Below are 17,585 nucleotides of genomic sequence, written 5' to 3'. Positions count from 1 at the left end.
CATGTGCTGATGACATCATCGGTGCACTACATGGTAAATATCTCCTGAACGGCGCACGTTTAGGAGATATTTCCACTACCTATGGGTAAGCCTTGTTATAAGCTCACCTATAGGTAAAAGATAAAATTGGGCGTATACAACCACTATAAGGGGGTTGTATAAAAGACAAGGGAACATCGATGATGAGGTGAAAAGGAAGTTTCATTTTGCTATAGGAAGGGGTTCTTTACAGTTAAAGGGGTGTACAAAAGACAAGGGAACATCAATGATGAGGGGAAAAGGAGATTTAACATTTACTAAAGGAAAGTGTTCTCTGCAGTAAGAGTGGTTAAAGGGGAAATACACCATCTACATCAGCTATGTTGAGACTTGTAGCCCTACAACAGCGGAAGAGTTGTTGGTTTCACATATAAAATGCGGATTCTTTTCTGTATCTTACCTAGATGTCACCACACAGAATTTCTGCAAACAAAACAAATACAGAAGATCAGAATGAGGAGTATAAATGTCTGATTGTAAATCATCATCAGATTGCGAAATCAGAGACTGAGATATAAATAACCGTCTCCATTAATTCAGGCAGCTGGCGTTATATTTAACCACTTGCCGACCGGCTCACGTCAGCAGAATGGCATGGACGGGCATATTAATGTACCTGTACCTTGCCCTTTAAGACATGGCATTGTGGGGGGGCACTGACCCCTATATGATGGAGGAGGAGGAGGGGGGCATTGACCCCTGTATGATGGAGGAGGAGGGGGGGCATTGATCCCTGTATGATGGAGCAGGAGGAGGAGGGGGGCATTGACCCCTGTATGATGGAGGAGGGGGGCATTGATCCCTGTATGATGGAGGAGGGGGGCACTGACCCCTGTATGATGGAGGAGGGGGGCATTAATCCCTGTATGATGGAGGAGGGGGGCATTGATCCCTGTATGATGGAGGAGGGGGACATTGATCCCTGTATGATGGAGGAGGGGGGCACTGACCCCTGTATGATGGAGGAGGGGGGCATTGATCCCTGTATGATGGAGGAGGAGGAGGGGAGCATTGATCGCTGTATGATGGAGGAGGAGGAGGGGAGCATTGATCCCTGTATGATGGAGGAGGGGGACATTGATCCCTGTATGATGGAGGAGGGGGGCACTGACTCCTGTATGATGGAGGGGTGGCACTGACCCCTGCATGATGGAGGGGTGGCACTGACCCCTGTATGATGGAGGAGGAGGAGGAGGGGGGCATTGATCCCTGTATGATGGAGGAGGGGGGCACTTACCCCTGTATGATGGAGGAGGAGGAGGGGGGCATTGACCTCTGTATGATGGAGGAGGAGGGGGCATTGATCCCTGTATGATGGGCTGGGACTGATAGGCGGCACTGATGGGCACAGATAAGATGGCACTGATGGGCCCTGATAGGTGTTACTGATAGGCGGCACTGATAGGTGACACTGATGGGCAGCACGGTTGATGAGGCACTGATAGGTGACACTGATGGGTGGCACTGATAAGGTGGCACTCATGGGCACACTCCAACAGCATTTAGAACTTGACAGAGCTTCTAAAGGCCCGTACACACGATCAGACTTTTTGACAACAAACATGCGACCGTGTGTACGCTCCATCTTTTTTTTCGGTTTTCATCTCACTTTTGTTGGCTGTGCGAACGGACAAACTTTTTGACAACATAAGTCCGATGGAGCAAAGTCTGATCGTGTGTACACAAAACCATCAGACTTTTGTACAAAGTACAAATACGCATGCTCAGAACCAATGCAAAAGATCAGACGACAATACAGAAGTTGACCAAAGGTGGCGGTAAAGAGCAGAAAAACCCACGTGATTTGGTGAAAGATGCCTGAAAAAGTCCGATCGTGTGTATGCAATACAAGTTCACGGGCGACACCCTTTGGACAGAAATCCACAGGAAAGTTTGTTTGAAGTCTGATCGCGTGTGTATGAGGCTTAACCCTTCCATACTCCATCTAAAGCCTCGTACACGTAATCGGACTTCAAACAAACTTTCCCGTGGATTTCTGTCCAAAGGGCGTCGTCCGTGAACTTGTATTGCATACATACGGCAGGACTTTTTTTTCAGCCAACTTTCACCAAATCGTGTGGGTTTCTCTGCCGTTTACCGCCACCCTTTGGTCAACTTCTGTATTGTCGTCTGATCTTTTGCACTACTACTAATCTGGCTCAAGTTTGAGTTTTCAGCATGGGGGGAACGTTCCTGGCACGGCCGTCTGTATCTTGGAAAACCCGACAGACAATCAGGAATCAGACGAAGAGTTGATGAGTCAGTGTCGATTGTGCGGCACCAGTCGGGGCTGTTTGCCTCTCTGACTTAGGGGTTGGTGGAAGGAACTATGGCTTTCAGTGGAAGGTGTGGGGGGGGGGGGGCACAGTGCTAGAATAGAAGGGAGGTAGGAGACACGGGCCAATGGAGTATAATACCCGTATACAGGGCCATCTTTAATATTGATTGGACCCTGAGCAAAAAATTTCTTGGGGCTCCCCTCCCCCCATGCAATTTCGCTCTCCCCCTTCTCTGAGAGATACAATAAATAGCAGCTAGACTTAAAATCAGTTTACTGTATCAGATCGGGCAGTGATTGCGATTGGTTGCCAGAGGTTACAGCATATAATTAGTACTTACTGACTGGTTGCTAGAGGTTACAGCACACATTACGGCTCACTGATTAGTTGCTAGAGGTTACAGCACACATTACGGCTCACTGATTAGTTGCTAGAGGTTACAGCACATGATTTCTGTTTGTTGATTGGCTGCTAGAGATGACTATACAGTAATACTGCTCACTGGTTGCTATAGCAACAGCACATCATCTCCTTCACTGCTGGGGGGGCATAATATACATATGAATGCCACCTTTTTTACATCTCAATGCCACCGGCCTCAGCTATTTACATATGAATGCCGGCGATATTTACATATGAATGAAGGTTATTTACATGTAAACACAGGGTGTGCAGGTGAATCATCTGTACACAACAATAGGGCAGAGCTGAGCAGCATTAGTACCAGCACTTCACACTGAGATATCGGGACACAGCAATGGACTAAAACTTCAAAGCACAAGGGAATTTAAACTGGGATAGTTGGCAAGTATGAGGTAGCTGCTTTGGGCCCCACAACAATGACAGGGCCCAGGGCAGCTGCCCCTTTTGCCCTGCCTTAAAGACGGCCCTGCCCGTATACATGATGTATATTTACAGTTAGGTGACTGGCACGTGGTGATTTTTTTTAAACTTGTACCTACAGGCAGTGGCAGCCCGTCCATTAGGGGCAGGTGCCCCCCCATGCCCCCCCCCCCATTCATGCATCAAGCCCCCTGATCTACATACAGGGTGCCGGCTGACCACACACATAGAGGAAGTGAGGAGGAATGTCACCAATGGGGGACACAATAAGTGAGAACTCCATCCCCCACTACCTCTAAAACTTAAAAAAAAGTTTTCACTGCAGCTAAACTGCCCCAGTTTTCCATCAGCTCATATAGCTGCAAATAACCCTCCATGACATTGTTTGTTGAATTATTTACCCTCAGGAATTCGGTTTGCTCCTGGCCTTCCACGTCTTTCAGGACTCCCTCCATCTGCCTCAGCTGCTCCACATAATGGGCCATGCTCTTCCTTTCCCCCACAAGGGCGGCGGTAGCGTTCTGCTCTGCCTTGTCCGCCTCCTGGGCCAGAGATGTCTCCATGATGTTCAGGTAAGAGCGCATGATGCTCAGCTGCTGCTTCACATTCTTCTTAAAGCGGCTCACCGTGTCCTGTGATATAGAAAAATGGTCAGATACGAAGAACACAGACCCCGAGGACTCTGGGAGGAGGAAAATTCCGTGGAGCTTGATTGGGCTTAAAAAAAATGCACTCCAGGCAGATATAGAAGGTGCAAAAAAAATGCAGTTCTGTACTCATCAATACACATAGCTACATAATTGGTGAGGCTGAATAAAGACACCAGTCCATCCTGAATGTCTACAATTGCCCCTATCCCTGTACATTGTGTCTCATTAAGATGAGACGTTATTATATTATTATTCATTTAAAGCGGAGCACCACCCTAAAAAAAAAAAAAAAAAAATGTTAATATGTTAATGTTAATGAGTATGTTAATGGGATTTTTTATTTTAGGGTGGACCTCCGCTTTTAACCTCTTTAAGCCCAGGCCTTTTTCTGACATTTGTTGTTTACAAGAAAAAAAAAAAATCTGTATTTATTGCTATCAAATTACTTAGGATCCCCAAACATTATATATTATTTTTAGCAGAGGCCGTAGAGATTAAAATGGCGGTCGTTGCAATACTTCATCACACTGTATTTGCGCAGCCGTCTTTCAAACGCAATAAAAAATAAAAAAAATACACTTTAATGAATTAAATAAATAACAAAACAATAAAGTTAGCCCATTTTTTTTTTTTGCATATTATGAAAGATAATGTTATGCCGATTAAATAGATACCTAACATGTCACGCTTTAAAATTGCGCACGCTCGTGGAATGGCGAAACAAACTTCGGTACTTAAAAACCTCCATAGGCAACATTTTCAACATTTTTACAGGTTACATTAGAGTTACAGAGGAAGTCTCACGCTAGAATTATTTCTCTAGTTTTGACGATCACGGCGATACCTCACATTAGAGTTGCACGATTAATCGTTAAAAAAAAAAACGCGATCTCGATTCACCCGCTCTGACGATCTCTTCCGCTGAGAGTAGGCGATTCTTTCATATAAACAAGCGCAAAGATATTATCTGCTCACTCAGCTGTCAAAAGAAAGCATCCTGGGCAATCTGCCAAGTTTAGAACTTGAAACATTGTAACTAACTCTTACTTCTTAGATCAAAGGGATAGAACTTCTTGTGTAAACAAATAATCTGGGCAGTCTGCCAAGCTTTCAAGTGTAAATGCCGGAAGTTTAACCACTTAAAGCAGGAGTCCGCCGGGACTCCGCGTGTTTTTTTTTTTAATTAAAAGCCAGCAGCTACAAATACTGCAGCTGCTGACTTTTAAAATAGTGACACTTACCCGCCCAGCGCGCCCGCGATGTCGGCACCCGAAGCCGATCTCTCGATCGTCTCTCGGGTGCTGCCGCCGCCATCTTGGGTATGGGAATCAGGAAGTGGAGCCTTTCGGCTTCATTTCCCAGTTCCCTACTGCACATGCGCGAGTCGCGCTGCGCAATGAGGACGTTCCCCGCTGTCTCTGGGATCCGTGTGTTTCCCAGCAGGCAGCGGGGGACTTTCGGAAAGGGGCGTAGATTCTGCGGAAAGGGGCGTGCCTTCTGCAGAATCTAGGCCGGAAGTGGGTGCAGATACCTGTACTGTACAGGTACCTGTACCCCCCTCCCCCCTGAAAGGTGCCAATTGTGGCCCCGGAGGGGGGGAGGGTTCCAATGAGCGGAAGGTCCACTTTAGGGTGGACCTCCGCTTTAAAGTCTAAATCTTTTTCTGACACTTCTTTCTTAAGTTAAAAATCAATATTTTTTGCTAGAAAATTAGTTGGAAACCCCCAAACATTATATATATAATTTTAGCAGAGACCCTAGGGAATAAAATGGCAATTGCTGCAATATTTTATGTCACACTGTATTTGTCCAGAAGTCTTTCAAATGCAGTTTTTTGGGGAAAAAATACACTTCAATAAATAAAAAGAACGAAACAGTAAAGTTAGCGCAATTTTTTTTGTTTTAATGTGAAAGATGATGTTACGCCACGAGAATCGTGAGAGAATCGTGATCTATCTTCTAAGCAAAAAAAACGTGATTCTCATTTTAGCCAGAATCGTGCAGCTCTACCTCACATGTGTGGTTTGAACACCGTTTTCATATTATTATTCATGCATGCGCAACTTTCATACACGTTCACTTCTGTACGCGAGCTCGGAGGGATGAGGCGCTTTCCATTTTTATTTTTCTTACTTATTTTTTTTTTTTTTTTACACTGTCCTTTTCATTTTTTTTTTTTATCACTTTTATTCTTATTACAAAGAATGTACACACCCCTTGTATTAGAAATGGTCCTCTTTATTGAGAGATCTACCTTGTTCCCCCTGAAAATAAGACCTAGCTTGATTGTTGGTGATGGCTGCAATATAAGCCCTACCCCCCAAATAAGCCCTACCCGGTTTCCCCCGAAAATAAGCCCTACCCTGAAAATAAGACCTACAAGGGCTTTAACTAGGGCTTATTTGGGGGGTAGGGCTTATTTTGCAGCCATCACCGACAATCACGCTAGGTCTTATTTTCGTGGAAACAGGGTATGGTCAAAAACACACCAGATCTCACATTTACCTTTAAAAGCAAAATAAATGTAATTTTAGCGTTAAGAAGAAAAAAAAAATGTCAGAGAACCGGAAGTGACGTCGGAGGTCGCTTGGCCTCACTTCACTTCCTGGACTGGGTCGCTTCCAGGTTTACCGACAGGTCCGGTGAACCCTGAAACAAACGGCAAGTGGCGGGAGGATAGAAATTTGTATGAACGACAATTTTGTGCATTATTTAGTGCCTGGATAATAGAATAATAGAATTCAATTCCGTTTAATAGAATTCAAAAACAAAAAACCCCTCAAATGGACTTTTAAGGCAAGAATCAAATAAAAAAAGTATAATAAGATACAAAATACATAATATTAATTATGAAATATCATAAAAACATGGAAAGTACATTAACATATAAGCCACCAGTGAACATACAGTAAATTCTGATACTCTTGAATCCGACGCGTTTCGTTAAGTGGTGGAAGGGGGCACCTCTCCCGCTGCCTATAAAAGTGATCCCGTGGTGAATCCGCCGCTGGGATCACTTTTATCTGAAAGCCAGCCGCTTAAAAAAATGGAAACTGGAATTTAACGTAAAAAACATGATGCATATTTACAGTTAGGTGGCCGGCAACTCTTGATTTTTTTAACTTGTACCTACAGGCAGTGGCGGCCCGTCCATTAGGAGCAGGTGCCCCCCCTGCCCCCCCATCTATTCATGCATCAAGCCCCCTGATCTACATGCAGGGCGCCGGACACTTGGATTCCAAGGGGGGGGGGGGGTGTTTTGTTTTTGAAGCACGTGATTAGAGCCAAAAGGGAACTATGGCCCCTCCTCCCAGTTTAAAGAGCCGAGCCCCGCCCCCCGCCCCCAATCAGAAGCCCAGCGTGTATTCAAAGAAGCCTATTAGGCTTCAAAAAAGGGTGGGTTCCTGGCGCAGGGCACTGCACCCAAAGCCCACCCAGTTGTGTGACAATAGCAAGGTAAGCCTATAATGTTGCTGGGTCTATGGAGGTACAGTATATGACAATATATGACAGTATATAACAGTATATGTCATATTATCAAGCCATGGCTGTCCACCTTCCTAGAAGACCCTTTTAGTGATGATCTGATGAGTTTTAGGGTTTCCTCTGATCGCTGGTCATGTTGAAGAGACGTACCTGCACCTCAGCCACCTGTCTGTCCAAAACGGCCACTGTCTTCTCCTTCCGAAGAAGAGCTTCCTGCAGGAGGACCTGCTGCTGGGGGAGTTCCCTCTGCAAGAAACACATATACTGCTAATAAAATATGCACAAGTATCACACCAGACAATCCTTTATTGTGGTCACACTGGAAATGACAACGTAGCTGTGTAGGGGTAGAAAATGAAATCTTTCTTCCAATGATGCCACCTGCCCAACACTCTTACAAACAAGGAGCTCCCATTGTATACATACACTATATTACCAAAAGTATTGGGACATCTGACCTTACACACACACATGAACTTTAATGGCGTCTTAGTCCGTAGGGTTCAATATTGAGTTGGCCCACCCTTTGCAGCTATAACAGCTTCAACTCTTCTGGGAAGGTTGTCCACAAGGTTTAGGAGTTTGTCTATGGGAATGTTTGACCATTCTTCCAGAAGAGCATTTGTGAGATCAGGCACTGATGTTGGATGAGAAGGCCTGGCTTGCAGTCTCCGCTCTAATTCATCCTAAAGGTGTTCTATTGGGTTGAGGTCAGGACTCTATGCAGGCCAGTCAAGTTCCTCCTCCCCAGACTCGCTCTTCCATGTCTTTATGGGCCTTGCTTGCCTTCTTATCCAACATCAGTGCCTGACCTTCCAAATGCTCTTCTGGAAGAATGGTCAAACCCTAGATACCCATACCCAATTCCCATAGACACACTCCTAAACCTTGTGGACGGCCTTCCCAGAAGAGTTGAAGCTGTTATAGCTGCAAAGGCTGGGCCAACTCAATATTGAACTCTACAGACTAAGATGTGTAAAGGAAGGCATCCCAATACTTTTGGCAATATAGTGTATAGCACAGGGTATAGAGTGTAGCAGTTCAGTGTGTGCACTATACAGGCGGTCCCTGGGTTACGAACAAGATAGGGACTGTAGGTTTCTTGTTCTTACATAAAATTTGTTTGTAAGTTGGAACAGTACATTTCACAAGTGTAACTCCAGCCTGTGCAGTGATGTGGGATGTTCCGGGTGCTTCTGCGCATGCAGTCGTGCTATTTGGGGCTCTTGTGACCATGCAGTATTGCAGTGTGGGATGTGTCCGGCGCTGCAAGATGGTTACTCGGCGGGATCCGGGACCAGTGTGGAGCGCAAGCCGCTGGCAGTGACGTCACACCACCTTCGTTCGTAAGTAGGAGTCGTTCGTTACTTGGATGTTTGTAACTCGGGGACTGTCTGTATATATATATATATATATATGTATATTTTACCCTTTATGTTTTACTCTTATTGTCTTTTTAATGTCACTTTGAAAAAAAACTGTTAACAATATAATGTAATGTCTGATTGGTAATGATTGGGGTAATCAGTATAGGCTCGATTCACCCAGGGTTTGGTAAACCAGAATTTAGAGACAAATCCCACTGCGTTCTATGGGGGAGGGCGACTTGTGTATAGCTCCCAACTGTCCCTGATTTCGAGGGACTGTCCCTGATTCAGAACAAAGTCCCTCTGTCTCTCATTCCTCCTCATTTTTCCCTCATTTTGGTCTGATCTATATAGTTGTATATAAAATACACTTTTTATCTTTCAAAAAGTGTTTCCCAGTGCTAAACCTTTCATCCAAATTCTAAATTGCTGCAATTGTACATTTCAAAAGCCAATATAAAGGAATAGAAGTGGTAATAAAGCACTTGTGGGTTTAGCCAACCCTTTTTTTTTTCCATATAATTTTAATTTTAATTTTAATTTTAACTTTAAGGGGGCGTGACAGGTTGTGTGTCCTTTACCTGCATACTTTTGCTAATAGGTCCCCCTTGTACCCACCTGAAAAAGTTGGGAGATATGACTTGTGTTGTGAAATTATGTAAATTTTAGGGCTAATAGGCTACTGTCAATAAAACTCATGGAGAGCTGGGCTGGTCCAATGCAAAAAATAAATAAAAAAAGCAGGTAGAGGGTATTTCTTTACATACCACTTTTAGGCACCACAGATGATGCAGCAGTGTAAAATTGTTAAGCATCAAGAGGCTCAGCCCATATGTACTAGAGACAAATGGCACAGACCGGGGGGGGGGGTTTACTAAAAGAATTAGGATACTACAGAGGATTCAGCAGTGTAAAATTGCCCAAAAGCAGGAGAGTTTCTAATGAGCAAGACTAGGCCCAAATTTACTAGAGACAAAGAGCAAAGGATGTGGCTTTACAAAGATTGAGTGCAGAGGACACAGCAGTTTAAAATTGGTCAGTAGCAGTACAGTGTTAATCTGAGAAAATAGGCCAAAATGTAATAGAGACTACCGGCAGGTATTTAATTACAGGAAATAGGAGACTGCAGATGATATGGTAGTGCAATATTGGCCAGCAGCATGACAATTTTTAATGAGCAAGGCTGGGTCCAAATTAACTAGAGACAAAAAACATAGGCTGGGATTTTACTACAAGAAATAAGATACTGTGGAGAATACAGCAGTGTAACACTGGTAAGCAGCATGACAATTATAATCAGGGATAGTAGGCCTTACTGTGTATACACCTAACTTTTATTTTTTTCTATGGGGATAGGGGGTGTGGGGAATGTGAATGATATAATATGAGGTGGTTTAGGTGTACACTGTTTTTTTTTTTTTATAAATCAATGCAGAGGAGTTATATGAATTGGATGGACAGAAACTCAGATCCTTTTGCAGGTAACAAAGCTCTCATTTATATACACATGGGCCATAACATTATGACTACTGACAGGTTAAGGAAATATCTCATTACAATGGCATCTGAAAATTGGTGGGGTATATTAGGCAGCAAGTGAACATGTTGTCCACGAAGTTGATGTGGTGAAAGCAGCTAAATTGGTCACCGCAGTTTGTTGTGTATGGTACTGTGAAGCCCATGGTGACCCGTGTTCACAGCTAAATGCTTCTACAATGGTCACATGAACATCAAAACTGGACTACGGAGCAATGGAAGAAGGTGGCCTGGTCTGATGAATCATGCTTTCCTTTAGATCATGTGGATGGCCGGGTGTGTGTGCATCACTTACCTGGGGAAGAGATGGCACCAGGGTGCAGTATGGGAAGAAGGCAAATCGGCGGCAGCAATGTGTGATGATTTGGGCAATGTTCTTGGGTCCTGCCATTCATGAGAATGTTACTTTGGTATCCATGCCTCAATGGGTCAGGGCTGTTTTAGCAAAAGGGGGCCATACTCGAGATTAGGTGGGTGGTCGTAATGTTATGGCTGATTGCTGTATTTTATCTGTGTATTCAGTTATTTACCTGGAGTTCATCTTTATTTCACTGTGGTTCTAAATAACCTGTGGTAAGTTTCTGAGTATTACCTTCATCTTGGTGTGGGCCTCAGCAGCTGTGATGATGTTGTGGCCCCTGTGTTTGCCCAGCGAGGCGCACACCCCGCAGATCAGCTCCTTGTCCTGCTCGCAGAAGACGCTGAGCGGGTCCAGGTGCTCCAGGCAGTGGCCCTGAGGGACTTGCTTGAAGCTTTGGACCAGATTCTCCAGCTGACGGTTGATGCGAAGAGTCTTGGGATGGGTCGGGGCCTGGCAGGTGGGACATAGAATGGAACCATCCTGATCCTGGCCCTTGGGGGACTCAGTCAAGCAGGCCTGGCAGAAGGTATGCCCGCATTCCGGGGTGATGGGGGAGTGGAAGAGCTCCAGGCAGAGCTGGCAGGTGAGGTCATTCTGCATGCCCTGCACAAGCTGAGGGTTCGCCATTGCTGGAGAGAAGACATTGGAAACACATCAAACATGCATCCAACATGCAGGTGACTGTTCTTGTGAAGGCAAATGTGTAGAAAACTGTTGAAAGGTATCAAAAGCATTTTTTTGCATAGATTAGGATCTTTAACCCCCTGTCGTTTTTTATTTTTTTTATTTGCTGATTGTGTCCCCCTGGGGAGATTTCCCTTCACTACCTGACCCAGAGACACAACAGGAAGTGAGAAATTCTCTCCAAAGGGGGCAGAAATCAACCCACTGGAAGATTTTTTCTGTTTTTGTTGCATTGACAACTTTAAAATTTGTTGTTTTTTTTTATCGTTTTTTGAATGATGAAGGCCATCTGGACAAACATAGCTCTCCAGCGAGGACACAGACAGCATCATTATTATAATTATTTTATTATCATACTATTATCTTATTATTATTGTATTACTAAATATTGTCTATATATGAAATGTATTAATAATCATATTAATAATAATAATAATAATAATTATTATTAATATTGCCATTACAGTATCTCACAAAATTGAGTACACCCCTCACATTTTTATAAATATTTTATTCTATCTTTTCATTTGACAACACTGAAGAAATGACACTTGTCTACAATGTAAAGTAGTGAGTGTACAGCTTGTATAACAGTGTCAATTTTCTGTCCCCTCAAAATAAGTCAACACACAGCCATTAATGTCTAAACCGCTGGCATTAAAATTGAGTACACCCCTATTTTATTTTTTTATTAATAATTATAATATATAATAAATATAATACATTTATAACAATAATTATTATTAAAATATGACATACTTACTAATTACTGTTATATGGGTTGTAAAAACACCTTCATGTATGGTATAAATGACTTCAAACTGGAAGAAGAATTAATGCCGATGTTGTGACATATATAGTCCGGCCATCGAAAAGTGTCCGCTCTGAACTGCGCAGGCGCAGCGCTTGCGCGGTACGGAGCAGAAGGAGATTCGGAAAATATCCGAAGATGAACGGCGCCTGCGCCGTGAATCCAGGTGCAAGCCCCACCATCCAAGTGGACATAGGGCTGCACATAGTTAGAGGGCCCCTCGCCACACTTCAGGGCATGGCCTCGCTTCACTCTGCTCTTTTTATCCTAACTCTATGTCCACTTGGATGGTGGGGCTAGAACCTGGACTCACGGCGCAGGCCCCGTTCAACTTCGGGTATTTTCGGAACCTGCTCGTCCTGTGTACTGCGCATGCGCAGTACACAGCAGACACTATCCGACGGGGGACACTATCCGACAGGACACCGGTAAGGAAATTGTTTCACCTTCTCAATGCCGGCTCTCATTTGTAAAGTAATTCTGAGAATCAGTGTTGGGTTTCCCCCAGTAGACCAGCACCAAAAGATTACAATATCAGGGGATTATGGGAAAGAATGACAAAGTATATATATATATATATATATATATATATATATATATACACACACACACACACACACACAGTATATATATGCTCTGGCAGATTTACATTCCTGCACGGCTATGTTTTCTCAAAGAAGATACCTTTCCCCTATGACAGTTGTTACCATAACAGATGTCCCCATTGGAAAATGTCATCCTTATTGCTTGAATTGCATGTTTGCCAATAAAAAATGTCAGCTGAGCCACATAGATTAGTCCTAGTGGTGGGATTGAGGCATCTACTCCATGGGGAAAAAAACTGAATTAAGCAATCCCTGTTTAAGGTGGGAGTTGCTAGTAATTTCCTAGTGTGGAGGGTTCTGGGGGGCTCAATGCCTCCTGACCTGAGTGGTGCTACCTGGTCAGGCTGAGGTTTAGGAAAGCAGAGGGCCCGCAGTGTCAAGTGCCCCATAACAGTGGTAACCCAGGGGGCACTGAAGTAGCACTATGGGTTTGGGACTCCAGAGTGTTTAATAGCACTTGTCATGACAGCAAACACTTTTTTCCTGCCCCTCACCTAGACCCTTTGGCCAAGACAAATATTGTAAGGAAGCCTCAAGGCCTAGCCATGTCTTCACATGTTTGTCATTACACTTATTTTTGTTTCTTTTTTTCACTTCACAGGATGATAGAGTGTGAGTCTACAGACCTACCCTTAAGTCTAGGGGGAGGATGCGTGGCCCTTAGGGTTCCTTCCCCCCCTGCCTTGGTGAGGATCACCTTACTTTGAGAGAACTTCAACATAACTTGGTGGTTGGCTTCAGTAACAAGTGTCAGCTGAGCCACATTGATTAGTCTTATTAGTGGGGCTGAGGGATCTACCCTGTGGCAAAGAAACTGAATTAAGCACTCCCTGGTTAAGGTGGAGGTCGCATGTAATTCCCTGGTGTGGAGAATTCCTGAGGGGGAAACTGCCTCCTGACTTGAGTGATACTACCTGCTCAGGGAAGCAGAGGGCCTGCAGTGTCAAAGGCCCCCTGAACCAACCCAGGGGGTGCCGGAGTAGCACTATGGGTTTGGGACCCCACAGTGTGAAATCGCCCTTGCCATGACAGCAAATGCTTTTTTTTTTCTGCCCCTCACCTCATGGGCTAGACCCTTTGGCCAAGACAAATTTTGTTAGGAGACCGCAAGGCCTAGCCATTGTGTCATACACTGACACTTTATTTTTCTTCACATGTATGTCACTGCACTTATTTTTGTTTCTTTCTTCACTCCACAGGGTGTCAGGCCTACCCTAAAGTCTAAAGGGAGGATGTGTTACCCTTAGATTCCTTCCTCCCCAGCCTTGGCAAGGATCCTTTTTCTTCTGGAGAGCTTCCACAAGACTTGGTGGTTGGCTTCAGCCAGCCATGAGGACAGGGGGTCCACCAGGCCTTTCAGCTACTTGGACCATAGTGCCTAGCCCCTGTCAATAGCTTTTCACCCCGGGTGGTCGGGAAAGGTCTTTCCTCTTTGGGAGGGGGTCATATGACACACCCATGAACTTTTTTGGTTCATCGAGGGGCTTGGAAAGAAAAAAAGTGGTGGGAGTACAGGGAGACCTACCCATCGAGGACCAGGTTGTCTCAGAAATGATCTGCTGTTTACATTCCGTACTGTGTTTTAATAAATGGCCCTGAATTCTGCAGACTGTTGCTCCAGGATCAGCCAGCTCTGCAGAGCATTCAGCCATAACTCTAGAGATATGAAGACGTCCCTGGCTATACACGAGAAGAATTTTGGGAGGGATCTGAACTCTATAAATAGGATATCAGTAAAAGCCAGGGACATGCCAGAGAGGGTAATGTCAGAGGAGAGGAGCAAGTTATGACTCTTTAAACTTGGAAACCAATCCACAACTCATCTGCTTTTATACTCATTATATATATGATTTTTATGTTAAGTGTGGCATGCTAAGTAATGTGTCAGTGTAACATTTCTATGTAGATAGGTAGGTTTAGATCACAAGCCCTCCTCTGACAATAGCTTCATCTGCTTTTCTCTCCAGAAAGACAAGGCCATCTTTGTTCTGGCATCGCCTGGGGTCATCGTCTACTTCCTCAACTAAGATGCCAGTTCTGTGCTTACAAATGTCTGGCACTGATAAGTCTCTGCGGCAGCCTCTCACCTTGTGAATTGCTATAAAGTTACAATGTTGCAGTCTGATTCCTGGGGGAGAGGAGACTGAGGAAATGCTTCCTCCTGCCTGCAGCAGACTGATGACATCACATCAGCCTAGGCAAAGTCACTGACAAGGATTGTGTTTGTTGGACAGTAGGCTGGTTGTCTACTTCCTAATGGTTCAGAGTGAGGAAATCAGACAGTCATCCACATGTGGTGTGAAGAATATAATTGAACAACATACCTGCAAATTATTTGATGGCGTCCACAGAGTCACAGAGCTAACAATCTGTGAAGAGAAGAAGATTAGGGATATCAGAGTTGACATAAAATAGACTTGGGGGGGCGGGGGGGGGGGCGAATATGAAAATTGTGTGCTGACAGCTTGTAGGGATGAGAAGCACACTGGTTTGGGAGCAACATATTTGAAACAATAGACAGACAATGAGCAGGTGAGACAGACATTGACCTGGAGACAGAGAGAGACTGACCAGGAGAGAGAGAGAGACTGACCAGGAGAGAGAGAGAGAGAGACTGACCAGAAGAGATAGAGGGGAGAGACTGACCAGGAGAGAGAGAGGAGAGACTGACCAGGAGAGATAGAGGGGAGAGACTGACCAGGAGAGAGAGGGGAGAGACTGACCAGGAGAGAGAGAGAGAGACTGACCAGGAGAGAGAGAGGGGAGAGACTGACCAGGAGAGAGAGAGAGAGACTGACCAGGAGAGATAGAGGGGGAGACTGACCAGGAGAGATAGAGGGGAGAGACTGACCAGGAGAGATAGAGGGGGGAGACTGACCAGGAGAGAGAGGGGAGAGACTGACCAGGAGAGAGAGAGAGACTGACCAGGAGAGAGAGAGACTGACCAGGAGAGAGAGAGAGAGAGAGAGAGACTGACCAGGAGAGATAGAGGGGAGAGACTGACCAGGAGAGAGAGAGACTGACCAGGAGAGAGAGGGGAGAGACTGACCAGGAGAGAGAGAGAGAGACTGACCAGGAGAGAGAGAGAGAGAGAGAGACTGACCAGGAGAGATAGAGGGGAGAGACTGACCAGGAGAGAGAGAGACTGACCAGGAGAGAGAGGGGAGAGACTGACCAGGAGAGAGAGAGAGAGAGAGAGAGAGAGACTGACCAGGAGAGATAGAGGGGAGAGACTGACCAGGAGAGAGAGGGGAGAGACTGACCAGGAGAGAGAGGGGAGAGACTGACCAGGAGAGAGAGAGAGAGAGAGAGAGAGACTGACCAGGAGAGATAGAGGGGAGAGACTGACCAGGAGAGAGAGAGAGAGAGAGAGAGACTGACCAGGAGAGAGAGAGAGAGAGAGAGACTGACCAGGAGAGAGAGAGAGAGAGAGAGACTGACCAGGAGAGAGAGAGAGAGAGAGAGAGACTGACCAGGAGAGATAGAGGGGAGAGACTGACCAGGAGAGAGAGAGACTGACCAGGAGAGAGAGGGGAGAGACTGACCAGGAGAGAGAGAGAGAGACTGACCAGGAGAGAGAGAGAGAGAGAGAGACTGACCAGGAGAGATAGAGGGGAGAGACTGACCAGGAGAGAGAGAGACTGACCAGGAGAGAGAGAGAGACTGACCAGGAGAGAGAGGGGAGAGACTGACCAGGAGAGATAGAGGGGAGAGACTGACCAGGAGAGAGAGAGAGACTGACCGGGAGAGAGAGAGACTGACCAGGAGAGAGAGAAAGAGAGACTGACCAGGAGAGAGAGAGAGAGACTGACCAGGAGAGAGAGAGAGAGACTGACCAGGAGAGATAGAGGGGAGAGACTGACCGGGAGAGAGAGAGAGACTGACCCGGAGAGAGAGGGGAGAGACTGACCCGGAGAGAGAGAGAGACTGACCCGGAGAGAGAGGGGAGAGACTGACCCGGAGAGAGAGGGGAGAGACTGACCCGGAGAGAGAGAGACTGACCAGGAGAGAGAGAGACTGACCGGGAGAGAGAGAGACTGACCGGGAGAGAGAGAGAGAGACTGACCCGGAGAGAGAGAGAGACTGACCCGGAGAGAGAGAGAGACTGACCCGGAGAGAGAGAGACTGACCGGGAGAGAGAGAGACTGACCGGGAGAGAGAGAGAGAGACTGACCCGGAGAGAGAGAGAGACTGACCCGGAGAGAGAGAAAGAGAGACTGACCAGGGGAGATAAAGCGAGGGACTGACCAGGAGAGAGAGAGAGACAGATCAGAAAAGAGAGACAGACACTGGTTGGAATAGACATAAGCCAAGTGGACAGGCACTAACCAGGAGTGGGAAAAAGATAAAATGACCAGGAGAAAGAGAGACTTACAGTGACCAGAAGGGACTCCCTCCAAGTGGACAGGCACTGAGTAGTAGACCCTGAGTAGCAGTGTTGAGGTCACTCACCAGTTGAGGTGTAGCTATGGCTCCCAGTGCCCAGTAATAAGAATGCCCAGCCCCCTCCACCCACACCCAGTTATTTCTGACTGTCCGGGAACAGCTGAGGGTTGTGGAACGCAGGGACAGATAGAGGCAGCTGTCACATCACACACACTCACCATGTCCCTCCATCTCACCAGCTGACCCTCTGTCTAAATCAATGGCCAAAACTAACATGACAATTTTCATTCCATTGAATGATAAGTTTTGTGTTCTTTCTGTAGCAAAGTCCCGGTCCCCTCGAGGCCTAATGGTGACCTCCAGAGTTACGGACAGCTGACATCCTTCCGTGTAGTGTGGGTTGCAAGGCATGGTGGGTGTAATGCAAGATGAACAGGTGGGCGCCAGACACTTTTAGAATGCAAAAAGAGATTTATTGTCCCTTAAACAGAATGGTAGGATAGAGGGTTAGGGCCAGGACACCCTTAAGTAGAAGCAA

At 45.7% G+C, this 17,585-nt stretch overlaps 1 protein-coding gene across 1 annotated transcript in view; it reads right to left on the bottom strand.

Annotated features, from left to right (window-relative positions):
* The window catches only part of TRIM72 (tripartite motif containing 72), a 29,992-nt gene extending 12,818 nt beyond the window's left edge, over positions 1–17,174 (bottom strand). Inside the window, exons 1-6 of the mRNA XM_077447337.1 lie at positions 17,037–17,174; positions 14,986–15,030; positions 10,793–11,190; positions 7,448–7,543; positions 3,563–3,793; positions 440–462 (exon numbers count right to left, since the gene is read on the bottom strand). Coding sequence (XP_077303463.1) covers positions 440–462; positions 3,563–3,793; positions 7,448–7,543; positions 10,793–11,188 — 746 coding nt within the window. The 5' untranslated portion in view covers positions 11,189–11,190; positions 14,986–15,030; positions 17,037–17,174. The remainder of the gene's footprint in view (positions 1–439; positions 463–3,562; positions 3,794–7,447; positions 7,544–10,792; positions 11,191–14,985; positions 15,031–17,036) is intronic.
* Between the last annotated feature and the right edge of the window lie 411 nt (positions 17,175–17,585).

The sequence above is a fragment of the Lithobates pipiens genome, unplaced genomic scaffold (genome assembly GCF_037356315.1).
Source record: "Lithobates pipiens isolate NorthernLeopardFrog02 unplaced genomic scaffold, aLitPip1_a1.2 Scaffold_22, whole genome shotgun sequence".
Lineage (NCBI taxonomy): Eukaryota > Metazoa > Chordata > Amphibia > Anura > Ranidae > Lithobates > Lithobates pipiens.
This window is presented reverse-complemented; position numbering and strand designations above follow the sequence as displayed.